The sequence below is a fragment of the Lepus europaeus genome, chromosome 8 (assembly GCF_033115175.1).
Source record: "Lepus europaeus isolate LE1 chromosome 8, mLepTim1.pri, whole genome shotgun sequence".
In the NCBI taxonomy this organism is placed as follows: Eukaryota; Metazoa; Chordata; class Mammalia; order Lagomorpha; family Leporidae; genus Lepus; species Lepus europaeus.
Genome location: NC_084834.1, coordinates 120,930,009 through 120,949,731, shown reverse-complemented (window position 1 = coordinate 120,949,731; position 19,723 = coordinate 120,930,009). Strand labels below are relative to the sequence as shown.

General features: G+C 43.8%; 1 protein-coding gene across 1 annotated transcript in view; it reads right to left on the bottom strand.

Annotated features, from left to right (window-relative positions):
- Nucleotides 1-19,723, bottom strand: part of PDCL2 (phosducin like 2) — a 45,895-nt gene that overhangs the window by 1,539 nt on the left and 24,633 nt on the right. Inside the window, exons 4-5 of the mRNA XM_062199294.1 lie at nt 13,035-13,178; nt 5,642-5,850 (exon numbers count right to left, since the gene is read on the bottom strand). Coding sequence (XP_062055278.1) covers nt 5,642-5,850; nt 13,035-13,178 — 353 coding nt within the window. The remainder of the gene's footprint in view (nt 1-5,641; nt 5,851-13,034; nt 13,179-19,723) is intronic.

Below are 19,723 nucleotides of genomic sequence, written 5' to 3'. Positions count from 1 at the left end.
AATACATCCAAGAAGGCAAGCCTAAATATATCTAACAACAGAAAAAGAACTGAGCTGATAGCCAAAAATCCCCCATCCCTGCATGTTCATCATTTCGGTAAATTTATTGCTAAGTACTAGATGAACTCAACTTTTATAAGGAACATTACAAAATTAATTGTAAAAACATGAAGATCACAATAAGTGACAAGATAGATATATTTAAATCACAGATGGCAACAGTTACAGTTATTAGGATGTTACTTTACCAGCAATCTACAAATGGGATTTGAATAAGCATTCAACAGGATATTTCACTTGACTAATTCCAACAATTATGTCGAATTTTGAAAAAGACTTGCCCCAGTAGAGATCCTTAAATAAGGCTATAGTTATTAAAACCACATTAAAATAGAATTACCATATGATTCAGAAATTCCTCTTCTGGGTGTACTCCCAGCAGAATGAAAGCAGAGTCTAACACTTTTTATTTATATTTAATATATTAATTTATATTACAAAGTACCCACAATCTACACTCTCCTATCCACAATCACCAAAGAGGGAAGCAACCCTGGTGTCCATCTATGGATGAACGTACAAACAGAATGTATTATTCAGTATTAAAAAGGAAGGAAATTCTAATACGTGCTACAACATTAGGGAATCTTGAGGATAATAAACAAAGTGAGATCAGTCACAAAAAAGCCGATTATTGTATGACTGCACTTCTATGAGGTATATAATCAAATTCAGCCAAATAGAAAGCAGGGTACTTGCCAGAGGCTAGGGCATGAGAGAAGGAGAAGTTGTTTCAGAGGTTAGAGTTTCAGTTCTGCAAAATGAAGAGCGTTTTGGAGCTCGGGTCCACAATATCAATCCAATACTATAGAATTGTATATTTAAAAATGGTTAAGATGGTAAATTTAATGTGCATTTTCCTACAATAAAAATAAATAAAACAAGGGCAGGTATCATGAGGTGGGTGCTAAGTTGCCACTTAAGATGCTTGCATCACTATCAGAGTGCCTGGCTCAGGTCCCAGCTATGCACTTCCCAATCCAACCTTCTACTACTGTACCTGGGAGGCAGCATATAGTGGCCCAGGTGCCTGAATTCTTTTTTTTTTTTTTTTTTTAATTTGACACAGACTGAGAGAGAGAGAAACAGAGAGAAAGGTCTTCCTTCCACTGGTTCATCCCCCCAAAATGGCCGCTATAGCCGGGGCTGTGCCGATCCGAAGCCAGGAGCCAGGTGCTTCCTCCCAGTCTCCCATGCGGGTGCAGGGTCCCAAGCACTTGGCCATCCTCCACTGCCTTCCTGGGCCACAGCAGAGAGCTGGACTGGAAGAGGAGCAACCAGGACTAGAACCCAGCGCCCATATGGGATGCTGGTGCCGCAGGCATCCAAGTGAGCCATGGCACCGGCCCCAGGTACCTGAGTTCTTGGCAACCCATGTGGGAGATCTGAATGTAGCTCCTGGTTCCTGGCTACAGCCTGGGATAGCCTTGGCTACTGGGGACATTTGGAGAGTGAAATAGTGGACAAAAATATCTCTCTTTCTCTCTCTTCCTCCCTCTGTCACTCTTTCAAATAAATAAAAATTTTTTAAAAAGTGAAACAAATTTTAAAACACCAGTGGGAAGGGGCCAGCACTGTGGCACAGCAGGTAAAGCCACCACCTGCACTGCCAGCATCCCTATGGGTGCCAGTTCAAGTTCCAGCTGCTCCACTTCCAACCCTGCTCCCTGTTGACGTGCCTGGGAGGGCAGTGGAGGATGGTCTAAATAACTTGGGCCCCTGCACCCACATAGGAGACCAGAAGAAGCTCCTGGCTCCTGGCTTCAGCCTCATCCAGCCCGACCTTTGCAGCCATTTGGGGAGTGAACCAGCAGACGGAAGATATTTCTGTCTCTTCTTTTCTGTCTGTCTGTGGCTCTGCCTTTCAAATAAATAAAGAAATCTTCTTTAAAAAAAATCAGTGAGAAGTGTAATTTGAATCCACAAAGTAAACCTCAATGTTATTCAAGACCTAACTTGGCAAATAAAATTTTAGAACTATTTTAAAAAGTATAGAGAATGGGGCAAGAGCCATGGCGCACTAGGTTAATCCTCTGCCTGCAGTGCCAGCATCCCATATGGGCACCGGTTCTACTCCTGGTTGCTCCTCTTCCAGTCCAGCTCTCTGCTGTGGCCCGGGAAAGCAGTAGAAGATGGCCCAAGTGTTTGGGCCCCTGCACCCACATGGGAGACCGGGAGGAAGCACCTAGCTTCGGATCGGCGCAGCCCCGACTGTAGCGGCCATTTGGGGAGTGAACCAATGGAAAGAAGGCCTTTCTCTCTGTCTCTCTCTCTCATCTGTCTGTAACTCTGCCTGTCAAATTAATAAATAAAATCTTTTTTTAAAAAAAAGTATAGAGGAATAACTTTTTCACCTTAGGAATACAGAAGGACTTTTAAAAGAAGGCACAAAAGGTAGAAAATAAAGAAAAATCTTAATTTTGATTATGCCAATAGTACAATTTTTATCTGGTAATAAAAATGAAATAAGGGGGCCAGCCCTGTGGCATTGTAGGTTAAGTCTCCACCTGTGATGCCAGCATCCCATATGGGCTCTGGTTAGTCCCGGCTGCTCCTCTTCTGATCCAGCTCTTTGCTATGGCCTAGGAAAGCAGTGGAAGATGGCCCCAGTGCTTGGCCCCCTGTGCTCACATGGGAGACCCAGAAGCTCCTGGCTCCGGGCTTCAGATCAGCCCTGCTGTGGCCGTTGCAGTCATTTGGGACAAGGACCAGCAGATGGAAGACCTCTCTCTCTGTCTCTCCCTCTCTCTACCTGTAACTCTACCTCTCAAATAAAAAAATAAATCTTTAAAAAAATTAAATGATAAGCTATAGGTAGCAAGAATATACTAGTAATACTATAAGAGTATCAGAACTTTACACATATAAGCCTATAAATCAATGAAACAACACAACTGAAAAATGCACAAAGTATATAAACTATTAGGAACAGTAATCAGAATGACCAATACCTGTGGAAAAATGCTTAAAATTTCTATAAGAGACATAGAATAGTCAAATTCACAGAGAAAGAAAGTAAAAGGTAGTTGTCAGAGGCTGGAGGGAGGGGAAGAATATGGAGTTCTTGTTTAATGGGCACAGAGCTTCCGTTATGCGAGATGAAAAGAGTTCCGGAAAAGGATGAGGCTGATGGTCGCACAGCAATAGGAATGTCCTTAATGTTAATGGACTGTATAGTTAAAAGTTATTAAAAAGGCAAATTTCATGCAATGTGCATTTATTTTTGGCACAAGTTTCAAACTATATCCAAAAATTTCCCTCTGATATCTCCATCTGGGGATTGGGAGGGAGAAAATAACCCATAAACATACTAAATTCCTGATAGCATTAGCCTCCAAGGAAGCAGGGAGTGGCCTAGGACTAGGAATGCAAGTACAGGTAACTACATCTGGAGTGTGTTTTTCAAAAAGCAAGCAAACAAACAGCCAAAGGAAACACAAGCAAACATGCCTGTTTGTTATTCTGGATAATTGTTATTTTCTTAAATGTTTGTATGCCCAGGCCCCAATTCATAGGTTGAAATCCTAACCCCAAAATATTAAGACAAGTTGGGCCTGAGAGATGATTAACTCATGAGAGAAGCCCTCAGAATGGGATTGGTACCTTTAAAAAGAGGCCTCTGGGAGCTTCTTTGCGCCTCCCAAGGATGTAGTGAAAAGTCAACATCTGGGGCCAGAGTTGTGGTACAGTGGGCTAAGCTGCCACCTGTGCCTGTGACACTGGTATTCCATATTGGAATGATTGCTCAAGTCTTGACTGCTCCATTGCTTTTTTTTTTTTTTTTTTAAGATTTGAAAGAATTACAGAGAAAGGTAAAGACAGAAAGCAAGAACGAGAGAGAGAGAGAGAGAGAGAGAGAGAATCTTCTATCCACTGGTTCACTCCCCCAAATGGTGGCAACAGCCAGAGCTGAGCTGAGCCAAAGCCAGGAGTCAGGAGCTTCTTCCAGGTCTCCCGAGTGGGTGTAGGGGTCCAAGGACTTGAGCTATCCTCTGCTGCTTTCCCAGGCCATAGCAGAGAGCTGGATCAGAAGTGGAGCAGCCAGGACTCAAACTGGCACCCACATAAGATGCAGGTGCTGCAGGCCAGGGCTTTAACCCGCTGCCCCACAGCACCGACCCCTGCTCCACTTATGATCCAGTTCCCTGCTAAGGTGCCTGGGAAAGCAGTGAAGATGGCCCAAATACTTGGGCCCCTGTTATCCAAGTGGGAGACCTGGATGGAGTTTCTTGCTCCTGGCCCCAACTCAGTTGTTGCAGCCATTTGGGGAATGAAGCAGAGGATGGAAGATCTCTTTCTCTCCCTCTGTGCTGCTCTGCCTTCAAACAAATAAAACAGTCAACAAGTCAGCATCTATAAGTGATGGGCCCTCGTCAGACACTGGATCTGCTGGCACTTTGATCCTGGACTTTCTAGGCTCCAGACTGTGAGAAACAAATATTTCTTGCTTATAGCTGTTCGGTTTATGGTATTTTTATAATAGCAGCCTGAAAAGAAAATAACCTCATGAATGCTTGCCACATTAGACTCTTTTTATTTATTTTTAATTAAAACAAAGAGGTCTACACTAGAAAAACAATGTGATAAACCACGGAGAGACCTTAGAGACTAGGAGAAGGAAAGGGAGAAAATTCTGGATCAATTCAAATACAGAGGTCTCAGTAAAGTCAGAAGCAGCTCTGGGGGACTGAAAGAAGGAAAGAACAGCTGTTGAAAACAGCCATTCACAAGTGGTTTAAACTTGATGGTCAGAAAAAAAGACTTTTAGTTTTATAATATAAAGGAATTCCGAAAAATTAACCTTAGGAAGTAAAAAATCACTAAAGAAGGTAAATATATAAAATCCTGTGCTGTGTGCCAAGAAAAATAATATAGGAGTCTGTCCCTGTACTTGTTAGAGAGAAGAGACTTGAAGGGAACTGATTAAGCAAAAAAGTCAGACAGTAGGCAAATCAGAAAAACATAAGATGTATCATATAGCAAATATATACTGTAGAAAAATAAATATAGAAATTAAACAGAAGAAGAAGAGAGACTATGAATTAATCCAGGGTTATCAACAGAAGGAAGACCTCTCTGTCTCTCCCTCTCACTGTCTGTAATACTACCTCTCAAATAAATAAAATCTTAAAAAAAAAATCCAGGGTTATATAATGGGATACACGGAAGTTAAGGGAATTCATAAGAATAAAGTTTGGACAGAAAAAGCAAAGAAGGTTAGATATTTTAGTTACAAAGGCAGAACAGAGAACAAAGTGTGATGGCACAAATGAGTTAGGTATGTCCTGGGGTAGTGGCTAAAAAATAGACTAACTAGAGAAGGAACTAGAAAAACACTGAGAAATATCACTAGAGAGGTTAATTCTTAACTTACTTGACACAGAAGCCATTGAGTATTTTAAGCAAAAGCGTGGTATGTTATGAGTAATAGCAGCTAAGCTAATCTGGAGGCATATAGGAAGGGACAAGAAGTAAGGGAAAATCTTATGTTTTGAGGAAATATACTTTCATGACATTTGTTAATCTATGGAAGTTTTCACCTGTTATTTTTATAAACAAATTTTGAAAATAACAACATTACCTTCTAGCTTGAGATTTATCCCTCCACATTCTATAATTCCAATGAATTTGCCTTCTATCTGACCATTTTTATAAACAAAGATTGTTGGTAAACAATGGTCATGGTAGTGTTGAATACAGCTATTCACGATGGCTTTAACAAATTTCGTTTCTGGAAACTTTCTTGCTAGGAGACTAAGATGCTGGTTAACCAACAAACACATTGGGATGCTAAAAAGGAAACAGTATACACAACATCTTTTAAAAAGGCTACTCATCTCATCCTAGTAAAACAAGTGCAACATCCCCAAGACAAAAACACAGCTTAGATAGTTTCTGATATAAAGGCGTACCATTGTCACCTCCATTGTTACCTTATTCATGAGGCTGTGTGGAAGCCTCCAATTTTCAGTTAACACTACTACAGCCTGGGAATGAAACTAACTACATAGGGGATCTGATGCCTAACTTGGGCAAACTATATCCAACTTATGATCAGTTTAGTTCAAGCCAATTCCCAGTTTGTGGGTCACAGAAAGACAAAACAAAAACCTAAAGAATCTTTTGCAGTTCTGAGTTAAAACACAGGGCTCCCACTCCCTCCCCCTGTCACCACCAGGAAACTCACATATCCAGAGTTCCTTGCCTTCTCTGACTCCCACAAGCTACCCAAGGTCTCCTAGGCATGCCGCACCTGTCCCCATCATCCAAACTGTTCCTCATCAGAGATGTAAGATGGACTGGAAGCGTGGTCAAAACCGCCAAATCTTTGTGCTCTTTAGCCCCTTCTCTCCCACTGGGTCACTTAGCGCTTTATCAGAATGTTCCAAGGCCAATCCTCCCGCCCCTCCTTTACACGCCTTCCTTTTTCCACGGGACCACCTCTGGTGGTTTCTCTGCTGCCCCCTTTTCCTGTGGTCTCCTCTTTCCTTCTCCAAAGACTATGCACTTTACAGAATCAAATTGTTAAATCTGTTTTAAAAATTCCTTACAATAACTAATCTCTTTCCTCTGGTCTTAGCCCAGGTGAAAAAGAAAAAAAAAAAAGTCTGTTTTGCTCACTTCTCTTGAAATGCTCTTCTCTTTTGGCCTCTGTGGTAACACTTTCTACTCATTTCCTTGTCACCTCTCTGAGCTCCTTCTTCTATTCCTCAACGGTAGATGTTCCCAGGATTACATCCGGGATCTTCTCGTTCTACACTAAACCTACACAGAATCTTCACTGTTCCACTACCATCAGCTGATGACTTCCATCTCCCCCACGCATTCACACACACTCACACGCGCACACACACACACGTTTCCCCTGTGTTTTATTAGACTGGCACCCAGGCCAACACCCTCTGCTCCCCGCCCCGACCCCTGCCTTCTACAATGCCTAATTGGTAGTCAGGTCCTATTGGTTGTCCCTCCTTCCTTCCTCTCTCTCCTCTCCTCTCTTTTCCCAACGCTTTACTGCTTTCCTTTCCTCTCTGAGCTACAACAGATCGCCCTACATGGCCTCTCTTTCCAGTCCTGGTTCCCCATTTTCATCCTTGGCTCTACTTGAAAGGTAACTCAGCAGGAAAATCTCCTTGTGTAACTCTGATACTCGGCACTTCCCTCAAGCTTACAATCCTCCAGTGACTCCTGGCTAACTCCAAGAGAAAGTCTGGGCTATCTCTCCAGCATTGTACCAGGTGCTTCAGGCAGATCAAAGTACCGACCGTCCCTGCCCCCGCCTTCCTCCCCACCTAGGCACTGTGACGCCTGCTGCTTCTGCACCCTTTTGAAGCTGCTTATCCTGCCTATCTCCTCCAACCCTGGAAAACTGGGAATCTTCTTCTCATGGAAGCCAAGACCAAGAATTACTTACCCAACAGAATGTTTCGCACTTCCCTCTCCAGAGGTACAATTACTATGCCTATCTTCAGTGCCTTTACTCTGTGTAGACTCCAACCATAGCACTTGAAAGACATCACCATTATATTTGTGTCCCTTTACTATATTAAAGTATAGGTAACGGCAGTGACAGGAGCCCTATCTGCCTTTGCAGCCCCAGCATCTACAGAATTCTCAGAAGTCCTCTTAATTCAAGGAACTGTTATATGACAATTTATGGAGGAAGGTGCTAAGAATAACAAATTAAATGCACTACATGTTGAATTTGCATTTCATTTGATAGCGTTAACCTGCTAGAAATCTAAATAGAGCTTTATTTTAATGAGTGACCCACTGAAAGTAATACTAGGAAAGCATATACTGCCTAACTTAAACATAAGTCTTCCACACAAAGTAATCACATAAATCAACTCTGCAAGTTCAAATTTTCCTCAGAGGAACTGAATCCACTAATGTCTAATTCAGGGACATTTCCTCCTTACCATGAGACTGGGAGCTGAGTCAGTGGCATGACAGAGACGTGTGTGTGCGAGGCGGGGGGAGTGTGTTGGTGTGACCAGCAGAAAGCAGGTGTGCACTGGTGTTGGCAGGGAAACGCATGAGGAGTGTGGCAAACAGATTATGGTGCGTGGAGAAAGGCACTGCCTGAAGACAGTGCTGACAGTGAGTGATAGGAAACAAATCTGGGGTACAGCTCGGGTCCAGAATGTTCAACTCTAGCAGAGCTGTAAAACCCGAGGATCTCTAACACCAGAAAACAAATTAAGGGCCTATTTATGGTATTCAAGGTCCAAAATATGCACTTGGGCATAGGAATAACACGAATGTGCCAAACTGGAATTTGGGCACAGGTATAAGTAAGATCGACTAAAATCAGAAATAAGACTGACTTCAAGCTGAACCACTAGGCTCACTGGCCCAGGGCAAGTTAGACCCCACTAAGGCATCATAAGCAGACTGAGCCTTTATTTCCATGAAAAAATAGACCCAATTGTATAAACTCAATGGCAAACAGCCATTACAATTATAGGATTTTAGAAATCTAAATTATCACCTTCCTAAAAAACTTGAAAAACTAGCTGGAAACACAAATTCGTTTAACAGCTATACTTAATTTTACAAAATTAAGAAGTTGTGAGTAAATTCAGTGTTTAAAAACTAACCTTTTCGGCTGGCGCCGTGGCTCAATAGGCTAATCCTCCACCTTGCAGCGCTGGCACACTGGGTTCTAGTCCTGGTCAGGGCACCGATCCTGTCCTGGTTGCCCCTCTTCCAGGCCAGCTCTCTGCTGTGGCCAGGGAGTGCAGTGGAGGATGGCCCAAGTCCTTGGGCCCTGCACCCCATGGGAGACCAGGATAAGCACCTGGCTCCTGCCATCGGATCAGCGCGGTGCGCCGGCCATTGGAGGGTGAACCAACGGCAAAAAAGGAAGACCTTTCTCTCTGTCTCTCTCTCTCACTGTCCACTCTGCCTGTCAAAAAAAAACTAACCTTTTCTGGGGCAGGCACTTGGCCTAATGGTTAAGCCACCAGAATATAGAATATCCACACTCCACACTGGAGGACCAGGGCTCAATGCTCAACTCTGGTGCCTGACTTCAGCTTCCTGCTAATATAGACCCTTGGCAGCCACAGGTGACAGTTCAAGCAGCCAGGTTCCTGCCACCCATGTGGAAGTCCTAGATTGCATACCCAGCTCCCAGCTCCCAGCTTGTACCCCAGCCAAGGGAGTGAACAGATACATGGGAGCTCTCTGTCTCTCTGCCTCTCAAGTCAGAAAACAAAGAAAAGCCTTTCTAAAATAAAAAGACTTGTCTGAAGGATATTTATAGCACAATTACTTTCTATGATATATTTTACAAATTTGAGTATAGATCAATTTTCTTTAAATGTTACATACTAGGCCGGCGGTGTGGCTTAACAGGCTAATCCTCCGCCTTGCGGTGCCGGCACACCAGGTTCTAGTCCCGGTTGGGGCGCCGGATTCTATCCCGGTCGCCCCTCTTCCAGGCCAGCTCTCTGCTATGGCCAGGAAAGGCAGTGGAGGATGGCCCAAGTGCTGGGGCCCTGCACCCGCATGGCAGACCAGGAGAAGCACCTGGCTCCTGGCTTCGGATCAGTGCGATGCGCCGGCCGCAGCAGCCATTGGAGGGTGAACCAACGGCAAAAAGGAAGACCTTTCACTCTGTCTCTCTGTCTCACTATCCACTCTGCCTGTCAAAATAAAAAAAAAATTTAAAAAAAAAACTTTAAAAAAAAAATGTTACATACTAACACAAGAATGTATTTTCTTAATGTCAAGGAAACTAATAATTTATGTAAATATCTTAGACTGGCCTCAAAAAACCTTCTAAGAAGGTTACAAATACTTAAAATATTATAAAGCCACATCCTTACTCTGAATCTATCAAAGATGACAATTTGAGGAACACAAAAACATTCAACTTCTATGAGTTTTTGAAAATTGTCAAAACTAGTTATTTACCTAGAAATAACTATTAGAGTAAATAATTTTATTATTATGTTATAGGCATTGAGAAACAACATCTCTTCTACTAATCTTAAAGGGTCAGAAAAGATACGTGGGCCGGTGCTGCGGCTCACTAGGCTAATCCTCCGCCTTGCGGCGCCGGCACACCGAGTTCTAGTCCCGGTTGGGGTGCCGGATTCTGTCCCGGTTGCCCCTCTTCCAGGCCAGCTCTCTGCTGTGGCCCGGGAGTGCAGTGGCGGATGGCCCAGGTCCTTGGGCCCTGCACCCGCATGGGAGACCAGGAGAAACGCCTGGCTCCTGCCTTCGGATCAGCGTGGTGCGCCGGCTGCAGCGCGCCAGCCGCAGCGGCCATTGGGAGGTGAACCAACGGCAAAAAGGAAGACCTTTCTCTCTGTCTCTCTCTCTCTCTCACTGTCCACTCTGCCTTTCACAAAAAAAAAGAAAGAAAGAAAAGAAAAGATATGTGAACAACTTTAGCATCTAACCTTTACCACAAACACACCCCAGTTTTGTAAATGTCAGCATTTACCATCCTTGTTTGTGAGAATTACTAGCAGCAGCTTTTACAAGCTGGCTCAACAAAATGAGCAGTAAGGTAAAATGGGAATGTGAGTCATTTTAAGACTTTAAAATGGGGCTGGGCACTGTGGTGCAGTGGGTTAAATTGTTGCTTGGGATGCCCACACTCCATATCAGAGTGCCGGTTCCAAGTCCTGACTACTCTGTTTCTGATTCACTTCCCTTCTGATGAGCCTGGGAACCAGCAGGTGATGTACTTGATTTTCTGCTACCCACGTGGAAAACCAGGATGGAGTCCTTGGCCCCTGGCTTCAGCCTTGGCTCAACCTTGTGGCCATTTGGGGAATATACCAGAAAATGAAAGAGTGTGTGTGTGTGTGTGTGTGTCACTCTGCCTTTCAAATACACATTTTTAAAAGGATCTTCAAATAACTTAAAAGCGAATCTACCAGTATTTTAGTTTTCTTTAGTGGCTCATGTTGTCCTGTCACTATTGGACTGGAAGGGGCGGCAGATGTTTGCCGGAAGTTAAGATGCCTGTCAGGAGGCCCACCCAATCCCAGATCAGAGTGCCAGGGTTCGACACCCAGCTCCAGCTCCTGACTCCAGCTTCCTGCTGATGCAGGCCCAAGAAGCAGTGGTGAGGGCTCAAGGAATCAGGCTCCTGTCACTCCCCTGGGAGGCCTCATTGGGTTCCCGGCTCCTGGCTGTGACTGGCCCAATCATGGTCACCAAAGGGCATTGGAAGGGTGAACCTAAAAATGTGGGTTCTTTCTCTGTCTCTCTCCTTGTCTCTCTCAACCAAATAAATGAAGAATTTATTTTGAATTTGGCTGGGGAACTGGTGAGCTGGTAGACAGCAGAACTCTAATTCGCACAAGCTGCTCTGGATATCTCTAAGAAGAAAGTTATGATTGAGAGATTGGGACAAGGACACTGAAGCCGGTCAGTGCAATGGTTTGTAGCCATGAGGCGGAGGGCTGGGACCTAAAGCCGGACAGGAACAGAGTTCAGAAACACCAGGCTGGTAAGACCTAGGGACTTCAGATTATACTTTGTACAACTGGGCATTTTAAAATTAACTGTCTTTGGTAAACAGGGGGACTGCATGGGAATTATTCTACTAAAATAGACTTAAGAAACAATGTAAGTGTACTACACGATTTGTGCCTTATTCAAAAACACTTATATTTATAAAAGGTATTTTGAAGTCAGTTGGGAAAATCTGAGTAAGACTTAGGCATTAAATGCTACTAGAAATTACCATTAATTTTGTTAGGCGGGAAAATGGATTCACAGCTATCACCCAAAATACATTATGCTGGCATAGGATTATTTTGAGCTCAAAGCAATTGAGAAGAAAGAGACACAAGAATACTCTCTGCCCTTCTGCTCCCTGCAGGGAAGGGAATGCTGATTCTTAAATCTCTAGAGAAAATTCTAGACTCTTGGCAGCCCAGAGAGGCACCAGAGGAATCTACTCGACAGTATGTAACCTTCCAGTGATTTCCCTCATTTATTTACCCACCCCAAGTTTGCCAGCCCCAGAAGCTCAAAGACCCCTTCCTTTGTAATGTCACTTCTCTTACAAATTTATTTTTTCTTGTTAAGATGCTATATTAAGTCCAAGTTCTAGCCACCCCTATAGGTTACTCCTCTCTGTGTATCTGTGATGTGCTCATTAGTAGACTTCTGTTTCTTTCTTGTTAATTTGTCTTTTGTCCATCTAATGTGCAGAGCTCCCAGGTCAGTGAAACAAAGATAGGTGGAAGAAAGATCCTTTTTCTTCTTTTTTAAGGCCTTTGTCTTTTGAAGATACATGCTGATGTAAGTAAGAATAAGTCATGATGCTGTGTGTAATTTACTTAGGAATGTTTCTGCAAATGTAAGCACACACACACAAGATATAATTATGGCAAAATGTTCACAATGGAATCTGTATGGTGAGTATTTAAGTGCTCATTCTTTCCGTATTTTAAAATTTTTCCATAATACTTTTTTTTTTTTGCTTTTTATGTATTTATCTATTTGAGAGACAGAGACAGACAGTAACCATTCACTGGGTCTCTCCTCAAATGCCACAATAGACAGGACTGGGCAGGAACCAGTGCTGGCAACTAGGCCTCCCATGTGGATGGCAGCAGCTTGATCACCTGAGCCATCACCACTGCCTCCCAGGGCCTGCATTAGCAGGGAGCTCAACTCCGGTATCAAACCCAGGACCCTGGTACGGGGTGTGGGCATCTTAACAGCTAGGCTAAATGCCCACCCTAAAAAAAGTTCTTATTTACCACAGAATACTTATTTTTCTAGAAACTGTGAAAATTTCTTCACGTTAAAAATGTAAATATTTTCAAATGTCTAATTTAATTCCTGAAGCCAATGATTATTAAACATTTTATAAACATTTATATATATATATTTCTTTTGAGTACTATTATACTCATATTCTTTATAGAACCCTAAAATCAGAAACATATCTTTCAAAATATTAGTATATCAACATTTTGAAACACTATAATTACCTTGATCTGTATAGATGAATTATAACCCACACATCTTTTTCTGCATTTGTGACTTCATTTACATACTGATTTCCAGAAATTTCTCTTAATTCTCCAAATTTTTGTTTTTGCTTAAGAGCTTTCCATTCCTGTAACCGCTTTTCTCTAATTAAAAAATTGAATTAAATTACATGAAAAAATTATCATATTCCTAAAGTCATTTGCCTATACAGTAACAATTTGGAGCAGTGAATACAATATCTATATATCAAGCACTTTAAATGATAGAATAACCATTAGCAATCTTACAAAGGCAATTTTTTCTTTTTATAGGGGAATTTGTTATGAGTCTTGAAAAGTATGTTTACTATTAATTTAATAATTGATTTTAAAATTTATTTTTAAATTATTTAAATTTATTAAGACTAGGTTTTGGGGCTGACCCTGTGGCATAGCTGGTAAAGCCGCCACCTGCATTGCTGGCATCCCATATAGGTGCTAGTTTGGGTCCCGGCTGCTCTACTTCCGATCCAGCTCTCTGCTGTGGCCTGGGAAAGCAGTGGAAGATGGCCCAAGTGTTTGAGTCTCTGCACCCACGTGGGAGACCTGGAGGAAGCTGCTGGCTCCTGGCTTTGGATTGGCATAGCTCCGGCCATTCTGACCATTTGGGGAGTGAATCATCAAATGGAAGACACACACACACACACACACACCCCCGCCGCCACCTCTCTGTAACTCTGCCTTTCAAATAAATAAATAAATCTTAAAAAAAAAAAAAAGACTAGCTTTTAATCACAGCTAAAGACTAGGTTTTAATCATAGCTAAAGAGAGTTTATTTGGACATTAGATTGACAAGTTCTCATGAGCAGGTTAAATCCTATTTCCTAAGAGAGACTATCTGTAATAATGATATCTAATATTTCTTAGTGCTTACTAGGTTGCCAGGCACTATTATTTTTGTTGTTGTTTTATTTGAGAGGCAGAGAGACAGAGAAGGGGGGCGGGTAGTTGCTATTTTAAGTACATATACTAACTACCTTAATCCTTGCATAAACTTACAAAGTCATTACTATTATTATCCCCATTTATTTATTCATAGCACACTAAGCTAATGGACGGTTCGAAGCCTTTGTGAAATTCCGTGTCATGCATCTACATGTCATATAGGTTGAGAGCTTGTCAGGGAGAGCAATGACGATTTAGGCTCTAAGGTTAGAGTAAACTACGATGAAGGGTGAGTTCCAGCACTGAGTGGCATGCATTTGGGCAATTCATTTCATCTCTCGAAAGTTTGATTTCCCCCGCTGAACATGGGGATGGTATTAATTTTTTAAAAAGATTATTTATTTATTTGAAAGTCAGAGTTTCACAGAGAGAGAAGGAGAGGCAGAGAGAGAGAGAGAGAGAGGGGTCTTCCATCCGCTGGTTCACTCCCCGGTTGGCCCCCATGGCCAGAGCTGTGCCAATCCAAAGCCAGGAGCGAAGAGCTTCTTCTGGGTCTCCCACATGGGTGCAGGGGCCCAAGGACTTGAGCCATCTTCTGCTGCTTTCCCAGGCCACAGCAGAGAGCTCGATGGGAAGTGGAACAGCCAGGACACGAACTGGTGCCCATATGGGATGCCGCACTGCAGGTAGCAGCCTTATCCGCTATGCCACAGTGCCGGCCCCAGAATGATAGTAATTTAACTACTCACATGGGATTGCTGGAGATTGAGTGAGACAGTGCATGTAAATATCTTAGCATGGTGGCTGGCACACAGTGAGCACTCAGTAAGTTTTACTCATTTATTCACCCTGAGAGAATCTTAAAACTTTGTTAAGAACTCTCCAAAGGTACATATTTAGTTCATTTAGCTGTTGAATGCTTAGATTCATGAAACAAATCCATTTATTTTCTGACCTGTCAGAAAGTTTTTTGACATCTGTAGACTTTTTGATTTATTTATTTGACAGGTGGACAGAGTGGGCGGTAGAGGGGAGAAAGAGATCTTCCATCTACTGGTTCACTGCCCAAATAGCTGCAACAGACAGGTCTGGACCAGGCCAAAGCTAGGAATTCCATCCAGGTCTCCTACAGGTGGCAGGGGCCCAAGGTACTTGGGACATCATCCACTGCTTCCCAGGCTTGTTATCAGGGAGCCAGATCCGAAGCAGAGCATCAGGACTCAAACTGGTACTCTAGGATGGGATGCTGGCTTCACGGCATTGGCCTAACCCATTGTGCCATAATGCCCAGACTGCAGGAAGTACTTACTGCCCTTCTTCCTGGTGTATCAGCCACACTTTCTTACTCTCCGTATTCACAATGCTCCAGCATCTGGGGCCTCAGTGATCCGGCACAGACTGCCTGTCCCAGAAACAGCTGCTTGGAACAGCAAAAACTCACAAAAGCAAACCAACTAATCCAGGATCCACACTCTCAACCACATCCTCCATCAGTCTAAGCCACTAACTAGCTCTCTGCTCTAACCGTCCCAGCATCAGGCATCAGATGACCCCTACAGCCAAGAGCCTACCGAAATTTTTCAAGCTAGCCAATCCCAAGACTGCTTCCTTTGCCTTGCCTGTCCTATAGAAACCCCAGTAAAGGCTCACGTCATGCTTTCCCTTTCTGACTCCTGGCCAATTAGGATGCTCCTTTGTGTGGCGGAGCACGCCCCCTCTCCTCTGGGGAACTGTGAGTTACAACCCATCCACTTAATGACAATTGTCCCCTGTTTATACTTGAATGAAAACAAAATCCTGGATACATTTTCAAGTGTTCAGGCCTTATTTCACATGTCAGGTAAAACCTCTCATTTACATAACTAATCCACACAAAATGAAGCCCAAAGATAATGCCAAGGATAGTAACCCAGGGCTAGGCCCTCACACAGTTTTCAAATTGAAGTCCTTCAATTCTCCCTCCATGGCCGAGACATTCAGAACCTAGAGTTGCTCCAAAGATCTTTTGGGAGCTCTACCTTGTTCACACTGTCACTAACTCCCAATTTGATTTCACTGGCTTAACATCTTGTAGAACTTTCAAAATGGTCTTATTTCAATGGTGGCACCATACCCTACCACAACTATCAGCTACTTCTTTTTCCCTTCCTTCTTCTGCTTCCTCTTTTTTTTTTTTTTTTTTTTTTTTTTTTTTTTTTTTTACTTCAATGGAATTGGGGAGGGGAGAAGAGTAAACAGATGAGTTAATTTTGCCTTGAGGCAGTCACATGGTGTTCAATAGCCTGCATTTTTCACCTAACAATCATTATCAGTGATGATTCAACTGTATAAACAGAAAGCCCTTTCCGGCTATTTTGAACAGAAAGGAGCTTAATCTGGGAATTAAGTGTTTTACAAACCCCAATGGAAAGACAGAAGGAGCAGGATCTAGGCTGGCTACCAGAAATGACTCCCAGAAGAATATTGCAAAACTGGTCTGCCAAGGCTTTCTCTGCCACAGTCCAGCACCCAGAGAATCTGGAACTTCTGTTCCAATGACTGGCCCTAGTGTCAACTACCGTGAGCATCAGAAAACCAACTGTTGCTACTGGAAACCTAGTCCTATGGGAACAGTCTATGGGTAAGACACGCTCCCAGAGCGATGGCTTCAAAATCATGGTGCAAAGTCTAGGTTCGTACCAGCTAGGGTGCTTTGCATGCCGCCGCTTTTTTACATACTTAATTTAGTTCTGAATTCAAATCTCCTGCGAATGTGCCCAACAGAACCTACATCACATTTACTCCCCTTGCGGCAGCGAAGTCTGAAAAACGCAGTGTGAGCTTTTAGCTTCTGAGCACACGCCAAAAGGAAGAAGAACACCTGTCACAGTAGCCAATTTAGCATATGTGCCATAAAAATAAAAATGTGTTATAGATATTTGATGGCTACAAATAGATTTTTCTCCATCATCATTCCCCAATAAGACAAGCTTCTGGCGCTGGCATTGTGATGTAATGGGTTAAGCTGCTGCCTGCAATGGTAGCATCACATATGGGCTCAAGTCCTGGCTGCTCTACTTCTGACCCAGTTCCCTGCTAATACACCTGGGAAAGCAGTAGAAGATGGCCCAAGGCCGGCGCCGTGGCTCAACAGGCTAATCCTCCGCCTTGCGGCGCCAGCACACCTTGTTCTAGTCCCAGTTGGGGCGCCAGATTCTGTCCTGGTTGCCCCTCTTCCAGGCCAGCTCTCTGCTGTGACCCAGGAAGGCAGTGGAGGATGGCCCAAGTCCTTGGGCCCTGCACCCACATGGGAGACCAGGAGAAGCACCTGGCTCCTCGCTTCGGATCAGCGCAATGCACTGGCTGCGGCGGCCATTGGAGGGTGAACCAACGGCAAAAAGGAAGACCTTTCTCTCTCTCTCTCTCTCTCTCTCTCTCTCTCTCTGTCTACTCTGCCTGTCAAAAAATAAAAAATTAAAAAATTAAAAAAAGAAAATGGCCCAAGCCCTTGGGCCCCTGCATCGGCGTGGGAGACCTGGAGGAAGCTCCTGGCTCCTGGTTTCAGCTTGGCCAAGCCCTGGCCATTGAGGTCATTTGGGGAATGAACCAGTGGATGGAAGATCTCTATATCATCCTTTTTTAAAAAAGACTTATTTTATTTATTTGAAAGAGTTACAGAGAGGAATACAGAGAAAGAGAGAAGTCATCCACCCACTGGTTCACTTCCCAAATGGATACAATGGCTGGAGATGAGCCAGTCCTATCCAAAGCCAGGCACCAGGAGCTTTTTCTGAGTTGCCCATGTGGGTGCAGGGTCCCAAAGATTTGAGCCATCTTCCACTGCTTTCCCAGGTACATTAGCAGAGAGCTGGATCAGAAGTGGAGCAGCCGGGACTCAAGCCAACACCCATATGGAAAGCCAGCATGCAGGCTAGGGCTTTAACTGCTGCGCCACAGCACCAGCCCCATCTATATCTTTCTGTCTCTTTCCCTCTCTCTCTCTGTAACTCAGTCTTTCTAATAAATTAAAAAAATTTTTTTTCTGATTCACATGTGATTTTATAGATAATCATCTATGTCACTGAACTCTATCTCATTTTTAATATGATCTTGTTCATTTCTTTATCTTATCCTGAGGTACTGGCTAGTATCTATGCTATTATAATAGCTTCCTCTTCCGGGGACCACAGGAAGACTACATTTGCCTTCTTCTTTTGCAGTTACATTAGGACCATAAACCAGTGGAACATGCAAGCTATATCACCATTTCTATAACTTGTCTCTAGAATACCCACGTAATTTTTCACATTGTCTTCCTGATCCACTGGAAGCAGAGGATTCTAAAATGGTTGGAGGTATGGGCTGGTGCTGTGGCTCACTTGGTTAGTCATTTGCCTGCAGTGTCGGCATCCCATATGGGCGCCCGGTTCTAGTCCCGGCTGCTCTTCCAGTCCAGCTCACTGCTGTGGCCCAGGAAGGCAGTGGAAGATGACCCAAGTGCTTGGGCCCTGCACTCACATGGGAGACCAGGAGGAAGCACCTGGCTCCTGGCTTCGGATCAACGTAGCTCTGGCCTTAGCGGCCATTTGGGGGGGTGAACCAACGGAAGGAAGACCTCTCTCTCTGTCTCTCACACTGTCTAACTCTATCTGTAAAATAAATAAAAATTTTAAAAACTGGTTGGAGATAGAGGATTTTAAAATAACATAGCCTCAAATGAAGAGTCCAGATCTATTGTCATTGTTACAAAAACAACTGTTCAAGAAAACTGCAGGATATGTATCCAAATGTTGTGTAACCATCACCACTAATTAAAAAAAAAAAAAAAAGAAAGAAAACTATTGCTCCAAATTAAAGCCTGTGCCATTTTCTGTTACTCTCTAATCTCCACATCCCAGGCCCTGGGAACCACCAGGCTGCTTCTAACCATGTGGTCTTTTGTGACGGTTTCTTTCCCTTAGCATGCTGGGGTCACTTGACCTGACAGCTTTCAGTCTTCTCAGGCCTTTTCTGAGCCTCTGACTCTCCTGGAAGACCTGCAGTGGCTTTCTAGTTGCCTCATATACACAGTTGTTTCCACCAAATACGAAAGAAGGAGAAGAAGAAAAGTAGCTCTTTTTAAGTCCTCGGAAAGCCACCTGAACCGGGGGGGCTGACGTCACAGTGACCAGCCTCTGTCACTACCTTCGTGTTCAGAAACAACAGCCTATAATCAGAATACAGCACCCAGATATCTGTGGGACAGGCTCCGTATTGCTCACCCTGTTTCCAGCAAGCTGTCTCAGAAGTGCAGGTTGCTGTGCACAAAGATGCCTGCCGAAGGGCAGGGTGTGAGGAGTGGGTACGTGCCACTGAGCTGAGGGCTGACTGTAACTCATATATATATATATTTAGACAGGCAGAGTTAGAGAGTGAGAAAGAGAGACAGAGAGGAAAGTCTTCCTTCCGTTGGTTCACCCCACAAAATGGCCACTACAGCCGGCGCTGCGCCGAACCGAAGCCCAGAGCCAGGTGCTTCCTCCTGGTCTCCCATGCGGGTGCAGGGCCCAAGGACTTGGGCCATCCCCCACTGCCTTCCCAGGCCACAGCAGAGAGCTGGACTGGAAGAGCAACTGGGACAGAATCCGGCGCCCCAACTGGTACTGGAACCCAGGGTGCCGGTGCCACAGGCAGAGGATTAGCCTAGTGAGCCGCGGTGCCAGCCCTGCAACTCATATTAACAGCAATTTACCAGCCAAGCTTTCCCCCTGGATGTTGCAAACATCCAGAAGACTCTGGAATTGTA